General features: G+C 31.7%; 2 protein-coding genes across 2 annotated transcripts; both read left to right on the top strand.

Moving 5' to 3' along the window:
* The first annotated feature begins 4 nt into the window (after window positions 1-4).
* LOC111702287 (delta(24)-sterol reductase-like) lies at window positions 5-5,449 on the top strand. The gene is made up of 8 exons (XM_023473933.1): window positions 5-617; window positions 2,111-2,232; window positions 2,539-2,694; window positions 2,753-3,198; window positions 3,783-3,949; window positions 4,866-4,907; window positions 5,359-5,408; window positions 5,446-5,449. Exons 2-8 carry the CDS (start codon window positions 2,129-2,131, stop codon window positions 5,447-5,449), a joined length of 969 nt encoding a protein of 322 aa, XP_023329701.1. The 5' UTR covers window positions 5-617; window positions 2,111-2,128.
* LOC111701862 (delta(24)-sterol reductase-like) lies at window positions 5,405-9,054 on the top strand. Its single transcript, XM_023473327.1, has 7 exons — window positions 5,405-5,463; window positions 5,822-5,913; window positions 6,311-6,371; window positions 6,551-6,640; window positions 7,297-7,356; window positions 8,069-8,140; window positions 8,712-9,054. Exons 1-7 carry the CDS (start codon window positions 5,449-5,451, stop codon window positions 8,808-8,810), a joined length of 489 nt encoding a protein of 162 aa, XP_023329095.1. The 5' UTR covers window positions 5,405-5,448; the 3' UTR covers window positions 8,811-9,054.
* Window positions 9,055-9,422: the final 368 nt, after the last annotated feature.

The raw sequence follows: 9,422 nt of genomic DNA, 5'->3' as shown, positions 1-9,422 counted from the left end.
CTCTGTATAAGAATGGATTGGTCCTATTATAGTCCTGTGTATAAGAATGGATTGGTCTTATTATAGTCGTGTGTATAAGAATGGATTGGTCCTATTATGGTCCTCTGTATAAGAATGGATTGGTCCTATTATAGTCCTGTGTATAAGAATGGATTGGTCCTATTATAGTCCTGTGTGTAAGAATTAATTGGTTCTATTATAGTCCTGTGTATAAGAATGGATTAGTCCTATTAAAGTTCTGTATCAGTGCACAAGAATGGATTGGTCCTATTATAGTGACATAGTCCCTGTGTATAAGAATTGATTGGTCCTATTAAAGTCCTGTATCAGTGTACAAGAATGGAATGGTCCTATTATAGTGACATAGTCCTTGTGTATAAGAATGGTTTGGTCGTATTATATTTTCTTGTGCATAAGAATGGATTGGTCCTATTATAGTCCTATGTATAAGAATGGATTGGTCCTATTATAGTCCTGCGTTTAAGAATGGATTGGTCCTATTATAGTCATGTGTATAAGAATGTATTGGTCCTATTATAGTCCTGTGTATAAGAATGAACTGAATATATGAACCAGGATTGCAGTGACGTCACAGCTTTCCTATTAAAGGACGGCAGGTAAATGAAATAGTTAATAAAACATAAAACATAAATAAACAATCAATATTTACACAAAGATCAATATTGTGAGAAAATCGATAATAACAATAAACAGAAATATGTTTAAAAATATCTAAGGCACCCACACATTTTGGAAAATGTAACAGTTACGTATAGCAATTTAAAGGCGGAATTTATTATTAATTCGAATAAAGAGCTAATTAAGGGTATTATTGTATAATCAACCAAATTCATTAAAAGATGTTTATTTTAATACACATATTTATTTCAACGTTGAATTGTTTAAATTATAAAATAATTATCTTTGGGTTCGTCTAATTTCATTAATTCATTTTTGTGAGTTTCATGAATGTAGTATAAACGTAAAATTTCTTGATTTCACTATAGGGCAACTGAATTGCAGACTGTAGAGGATGCAAAAATACTGGAAACCATTAAAATATGAGGGGCCTCTTACGCAAAAATATCCTAGAAACTTTTATATTTATTAGTTTGACATTACAACTTTTACAGAATTTATAGAGATTTTTTTGTGAAGTATAAAAGAAAAAAATTGCCAACTTAAAGTAAATATCTCTAAGATTAATTCACATTGCCGCCATTTTGGCAAAATATATCAGTTTGATCGTGATCTTAAAGATGTGCTGAAAAGCGTGTTTTTAATATTAAAAACATATGGATCAGTTCAAAATATTTTTTTGTTCATTCAAATCTTTGGAACCATGGACCCAGCGTTTGCCTAGAAATTTAAACCTGTCTCCCCCCCCCCCGCAGGACATAGTCTACAGTCTACACTGTTGCACAGGAGGGTTTAAAAACAATATCTATTTCTCAAATTAGTTAAAAATTGATAAAGAGTTTAATATTTTGTATTTTCCTAACTCTTATACTTTTCAACAATCTTCTCCATCTTAAAATTTTCTATTCATTTTTTGTGAAATTTCTCTTTTGAGGTTTAAGCCTTCCGGCATGGCAACACCACCCTTTCTAGACCTTCCCCCTTACAGGTTTTAAACCATCTATGGTTATAATTCCCCCTCCGTTTGAAATATCTCCCATTTATGACATTGGATTCTTAAGATATAAGGATTATAAAATCAGAGTTTGTGGCAAAGACTCAATTCCTTTCCGGGACTTTATCTGGATCAGTTGCTCTATGATATGATAATTATTTCTTAAAGTGTCACGCAAAGTGTCACGCCTTCCAACAAAATAAATTTAGTTAGAATAACCTTAAACAAGGTCATCTTGTATAAAAATGGGTTAGTCCTATTATAGTCCTGGATCAGTGTATAAGAATGGTTTAGTCCTATTATAGTCCTGGATCAGTGTATAAGAATTTAAAAGTTTAAGTTTGAATTTGACACTTGAACTGGTAACATCCGAGGAACCAAAATTAATAAAAATTTTCAATAAAAATCATTTTATATTTTTTTAGATAGTCCTCTCATCAGAAGCATTTAGTAGTTTTCTATAAAATGTAAACATAGTTTTAGATTGGTGAGAAAATGGAAATAGATTGGGCTAAGTGGGTTTGCCCAATCCTGCTCCCCATCTCGTTTATCTGGGATCAAATACAGTACTGGTCTATCATCATAGGATACTATGCCAGGTATAAACTTTATTATGACTTTTACCACATAATATCTTCATAATTACCTTTATCATTTAATCCTATTCCTATTTGTCCTCAGCTCCTACTCCTTTCTCCTTTTTGTCATTTTTCTATTCCTAATTTCTCCTATACTCCTACTCCTACTCCTACTACTATTTCTACTCCTTCTCCTACTCCTACTCTTACTTATACTCCTACTCCTACTCCTACTACTATTTCTACTCCTTCTCCTACTCCTACTCTTACTTATACTCCTACTCCTACTCCTACTCCTACTCCTACTCCTACTATGTATATCAGCAGGTTCTGGGGTAAGAGCCATGAAGAACGTGTGAAGTCGGTACAGGATCAAGTTATAAGATGGAGAACTGAAGGGAATGGAAGAAAGATGTGTACTGCTAGACCAAGCTGGATGAGTGTATCACAACAAGTACTAGGATACAAGGACAAGATGTACAAGTAAGTTAAATCTAAAATTATAAAAAAAAATTTTTCTCTTATTTTGGATTTATTCTAGAGTTCGCATTGATCTCCGTAACGTGCTGGAGATAGATACCAAGAAGATGGTTGTACATGTTGAACCAATGTGTACTATTGGATTCCTAAACCGACTCCTAGTACAGAACGGAGTCACTCTTCCTATTGTACCGGAGCTAGACTTCCTTACTATAGGAGGACTAGTGATGGGAGGCGGGATCGAATCCACCAGTCACATCCATGGTCTGTTCCAGCATATCTGCCTAGAGTATGAGCTGGTCACAGCCAATGGAGAGGTCACCATTGCCAACCTGAAGGAGAACGCTGATCTGTATCACTCTGTTCCGTTTAGCTACGGAACTCTGGGATTCTTGACCAGAGTGACCCTGAAGTTGACCCCCTATATACCCTACCTCAAGCTAACCTATAGACCAACATACACCGTGGAGGATGCTACAGAAGTGCTGGACAGAGAAGCAAATAGAAGTAAGTCTACAGTTTACCTTTATTCCCATTGTTTCATGTTTATGGTGGAAAAATCAACAAGAAAGGTTTAAGCAGTTTGCATTTAGTCACGAATTAAATTGCTCATCTCTTAATCAAACAATTGTCATAGAATGAGTAATCAAGCAGATAGAAAGAAGTTTATTAGATAAAAATATAAGGAGCTGAAACTTTTAGAATAGATGAGAAAATCGTTAAAACTTGTAGAAAAAGGTAGAATTTTAATTTAGCCCAAAATCTTGTTTTAATCCTTATTTGGTTCGTTTAAAAACTTTTATGGTTTTTGTAATCTTTAAAGGCTCCATTAACATCTGAGAAGCTTAAAAAATGTCAAAATTGTTTATTCAAAATTTCCTTACAGTACCCAATTTTAACCCAAAGAGAAAATATGCAATCCATATTATTTTTGTTAAGTTAAAAATGTTGGCACAGTTTAATAAAAGCAAACTTTCTAAAATCTAAAAGCTTTAAAATATATTTTTTAAAAAAACCTATTTGCCATCACTACTTACATGGTCTTTAATTTTTTATCATATATTTTAAAAATTAATTTTGAATGTATCTAGAATCTGGAAATGATTCCGTTGAAGGAATTATGTTCACGGAGAACACCGCGGTCATCATGACCGGGGAGTTCGTGACCGAGGACAAGGTGGAGAAGGACAAGATCAACAGGATGGGACTATGGTATAAACCCTGGTTCTACAGATACGTTAAAACATTCCTTGACAAGGTAGAATGAAGAAATGAACTATAAAGTGGGGAAATAAAACTGTGGAAAAAGAAAACTCAAGTTATGATTCTAAATATTTCAATAAACATGAAACACAGCAAGTATATAACACAGACCTGTTTCACTTGTCAAATCTATTTTCAAACTACTGCTATTTGCTTTATAAATCATTAAGTACTTATAAGATTACTTCAATGTCGTCTTCCTATATCACAGTTTTATGAGTCCCCCCCCCGTATCATTAGATTTTAAATTGTTTGTCCCTTTTCTCATTTTTTATTTTTTTAAATCTCCCTGTCGTAAAATCAAAACTTGCTAAACACAATTCTCTTTTTTTTTAAAATCTCCCTGTCATAAAATCAAACCTTGCTGATCACAATTCTCTTTTTTTTAAATCTCCCTGTCATAAAATCAAAACTTGCTAAACTTAATTCTCTTTTTTTAAATCTCCCTGTCATAAAATCAAAACTTGAAAAACACAATTCTCTTTTTTTTTAAATCTCCCTGTCACAAAATCAAAACTTGCTAAACACAATTCTCTTATTTAAAATCTCCCTGTCATAAAATCAAAACTTGCTAAACTTAATTCTCTTTTTTTAAATCTCCCTGTCATAAAATCAAACCTTTCCAAACACAATTCTCTTTTTTTTTAAATCAAAACTTGCTAAACACAATTCTCTTTCTTTTAAAATCTTCCTGTCATAAAATCAAAACTTGCTAGACACAATTCTCTTTTTTTTAAATCTCGCTGTCATCAAATCAAAACTTGCTAAACAATTTTCTTTTTTTTAAATCTCTCTGTCATAAAATCAAAACTTTTTGAACCTCATTTCTAAAACGCTAATGTATATATATATATCGTTTATAAAAATATTTCAGGGTCTCATTTCTTCAAATAAAAAAATATTTATTTCAGGGAGAGACTGTTGAATATGTTCCTACTCTACATTTCCATCAGGTATATATATATTAGAATTAATCTCTGTTTTTCTGTCTATTTATTTGTTTGTTTGTTCATTATAACTTATAATTCCCTGGACCGATTTGCCTCACATTTTGATATGAAAACTTGGAAAAGCAAAAGCATGTTGATAGTTAGATTTAAAAATTATATCTTAAGAGATTAAGATTTTTATAGAGAAAAAATATGTTTCAGTCAAGGCTGGGTTCCAAGTTCCAACCGTACAGTTATAAAGAAACTGATTACTCGCCCCAAATGCTTAATCTTGAATACATATACATTTTTACATTCTTAAGGTGTAAACCAGTAATTTTTTAAACTTTAAATTTTTTGTTGTTGCATAATTCATGAACTATAATAGGGCCACGACGTCAGGGTGCAGAGATTAAAATATACGAGTATATATATTTCATAGTTTAATTAAATTTAAAAAAAAACTTTTTTACAGCGACACAACAAGCCTGCTTTCTGGTTAACTCATTACTGGCTTTTGCGCAGGTTTCTGCTGGGATGGATCCTTCCCTTTAATCATCAGCTGATGCAGTTTCTCAAGGTATAAAGTTAATATGATTTATGTACGAATATATATAAATGGGATCCATTAAAATCGTAAAATTAGAAAATTGTCTTTAGACCCTTCACATTTGGCAAGACAACTTTAGAAAAATTTAGTTTTCCATTATAAAAAACTCAAATTATCCAATCTTTATTACATCTTAACACAACCTTTGATATTTCAAACTTAGACTTTGAGTTGCAAAGATGTAGGGATTAGAAATTTAAAGACACAATTCTATAGAATTTAATTTTTACGAACGTTTTCAAATTTAATTACTTTTCATTTTTAATCCACTTTTGTTTTTTTGTAAACACTCCCTTTTATTGGATTTTTAGCAAGTTATTTGTTTTAGGAAAAGTTTGTTGACAAGGATTTCGAGGATAATGTTATTCTTCAAGATTTCATTATTCCAATCAAAAATGTGAAGGGTGCACTGGAACTTAGGTAAATTTTAAAAGATAAGAGAAATATATTAAAAATGTCTGATTATCATTTGAACAATAAATCACGAAATTATGATAAACAAAGATAAAGGAGATATTTCAGGCCACAAACTTAACTTTTATAATTGCTTAATCTTTGCAAACAAATGTCGTAGACTTGGGATATTTCAAACTATAAATTCTCTTAGATCAAAAAATCTGAGTTTGAAATATCAAAGGTTTACACCATAAGGTTGGAAAGATATTGTGATTAGAAAATTCTAGTTTGTTGCAAAAACTAAATTCCTTCGTAATCTCAAAAAAATGTTTTGTGGGAGCAAAAGTAAAAAAATTTACCAACATTTTGAAACTTGGTAACAAGGATTTAAATTCTAAAAATAAAATTTTATATTTTTTAGTCGTGATATTGTGGATGTGTGGCCGATCTGGATGGTACCCTGCAAACTCTGGCACGATTGGGTAACTAGTTGATATCATTATTCAATATGAATTTTTAATTAAGTATAACAATGTATATGCACATCTAGAGTATTTAAAACCGTCGAGTCGAACAAATGTAGTTATTTGATGATAGCTCAAAAATAGAAATATGATATATTATAAAAAAACTGAAAAATAAAGTTTTTGTATTTTTTTAGCAACCCGAGAGCCTTAAGCCAAGGGCTGGAAAGGATGTCATGTACTTGGACTTCGGAGTATACGGGCTCACCTTCCTGCCTTCATTCCAGGTATAGATCTAACCTTCCTTCCTTCATTCCAGGTATAGATCTAACCTTCCTTCATTCATTCCAGGTATAGATCTAACCTTCCTGCCTTCATTCCAGGTACAGATCTAATCTTCCTGACTTCATTCCAGGTATAGATCTAACCTTCCTGCCTTCATTCCAGGTATAGATCTAACCTTCCTGCCTTCATTCCAGGAATAGATCTAACCTTCCTGTCTTCATTCCAGGTATAGATCTAACCTTCCTAACTTCATTCCAGGTATAGATCTAACCTTCCTGACTTTATTCCAGGTATAGTTCTAACCTTCCTGTCATCATTCCAGGTATAGATCTAACCTTCCTGCCTTCATTCCAAGTATAGATCTAACCTTCCTGCCTTCATTCCAGGTATAGATATAACCTTCCTTCATTCATTCCAGGTATAGATCTAACCTTCCTGCATTCATTCCAGGTATAGATCTAACCTTCCTTCCTTCATTTCAGGTATAGAGCTAACCTTCCTGCCTTCATTCCAGGTTTAGATCTAACCTTCCTGTCTTCATTTCAGGCATAGATCTAATTCCTTCCTGCCTTAATTCTGAGTTTATAATCCCCCCCCTTCCCACAACACTACAAATTATTTTATCTTAATGATAGTTTCTCTATCATCTATTTTTCAGGGCCGTGACAAGACTTTGAAAATGTTCGAGAAATGGACTTTGGAAAATGAAGGTTACCAGGTAAATAAAGTGATAATGCAACCATTTGAAATAAATTGTCAGTAATCTCTGACAATTGATCATTTTAACCTGCGCAGCCATGATGGTAATATAAAATTCAACCACCTGCACTTAAAATGTTACAAGCAAAGTAACTTGGAAAAATTACTAAAAATAGTGAAAAATGGGTAATCTTGGAAAAATCACTAAAAATAGTGAGAAATGGGTAATCTTGGAAAAACTACTAAAAAATAGTGAAAAATGGGTAATCTTGGAAAAGCTACTAAAAAATAGTGAAAAATGGGTAATCTTGGAAAAATTACAAAAAAATAGTGAGAAATGGGTAATCTTGGAAAAGGTACTAAAAAATAGTGAAAAATGGGTAATCTTGGAAAAACTACTAAAAAATAGTGAAAAATGGGTAATCTTGGAAAAGTTACAAATAAATAGTGAAGAATGGGTAATTGTTACTTTGTAGGTTGAACAACGCTATCATTTATTGGATAACGGTTAGAAGCAAAAGTAATTTGTAATAGTCGGAACACTTTTAGTTCACACCATTTAATTTTATTCTGAAATATTGTATGCTTTTATTCTAATTTCATTTCTCAACAATGAAAGTCCCCTATTTGCTCTTGGGTGTAAAATAGAAAAGTTTTGAGGTTGCACATTTTGGCAATCCGATTAAAATCTAATATTTATTTTACATAAATTTTCAAATTGCATAATTTAGGCTTTGTATGCTGAAACCTTGATGTCCTACGCCGAGTTCTGTGAGATGTTCCCACGTGGTCTCTACGATTCTGTAAGAAGATTTAAAAATTTATTTTTTATTTTTGTATCTTCAGGATTTTTAAATCTACCCCCTAATTTTATCATTTATTTTTGTCTTTTAGGGTAGTTTAATCTAAATTTTATCATTTATTTTTATCTTTTAGGGTAGTTTAATCTAAATTTTATCATTTATTTTTATCTTTTAGGGTAGTTTAATCTAAATTTTATCATTTATTTTTATCTTTTAGGGTAGTTTAATCTAAATTTTATCATTTATTTTCCCAAATGGTGAGATCTTTGACTCTTTGGTGGAAAGTGAAAAATCATTGGGAAACATGTTTTTTAAATTTTCAAAGAAATTGCCACAAACTCAAATTTTCGAATGCCTATATCTTTGCAACCTGATGGTGTACACAAAAATTAGATATTTTATCGAACAGATTTTTTTTTTTTTAAACTAAGGTCTCCGATATTGGGTTGAAAGGATATAGGGATTAGAAAATCAGTGTAATTGTGGACAAGTCTCAATTCCTTTTTTAAGTCTCCGTCGATAAATTAAGAAGAAAGAAACCAGTCATGTTCCTAAACGTATCTTAATTTAGGTTCGTAACCGTCTCCCCCTGTGCAAGGAAGCGTTCCCCGAGACCTATGAGAAGGTGAGCAGAGAGGGCAGGAACGCTTTCAACAAGAAACACAAGTAGATCAAGTAGATCAGAAATATAAAAAGCTGCTCCAAATCTAGACCAGATGGCTGCTATGAATTCACTCGGGCTGTTTGATACACAAGAGCAGCTTTAAATCAACCAGAGTAGCTTTCCATAAACCAGAGAAGTCTTAAATCTACCTGTGTGCAGCTTTGTAACAACCATAAAGCTGCTTCAAACCTTTTATCAACATCGAAAAGCTTCCGGAGTATTTTCCTAAACAGCTTAAAGTAATCAAAAACGAACGTTAATAAAGTCTAGATAGAAAATCTAATTAAGAATCAAGAATCTTCCGAAATATTCATGTTAGAGCGTAAAAAACATTGCTCAAAACTAGAAAATATCATTACATATACTTTTTACTTTATTACATAAATTAAGTTTATTGTATTAGAAAATCTGTTTATTCTCTATAAAATTTAAACCAAAAATATTTTCCAAAACCCTTCCATATTTAATCTATTCTAACAATACAAGAAAACCGTTAGGATTCACTATTGTTAGTTAATTTTATTAAAAAACCTTGAAATTCAAAATTATTTTAAGTATTGTTCTTTGTTATCTAATTTAATGAAAATTTATACAAGCTCTGTTTGTAATCTACCCTAT

This window comes from Eurytemora carolleeae, unplaced genomic scaffold, assembly GCF_000591075.1.
Source record: "Eurytemora carolleeae unplaced genomic scaffold, Eaff_2.0 scaffold23, whole genome shotgun sequence".
NCBI classification, from domain to species: Eukaryota; Metazoa; Arthropoda; class Copepoda; order Calanoida; family Temoridae; genus Eurytemora; species Eurytemora carolleeae.
The sequence above is the reverse complement of the archived record's forward strand: the minus strand, read 5'-3'. Positions and strand labels throughout refer to the sequence as shown.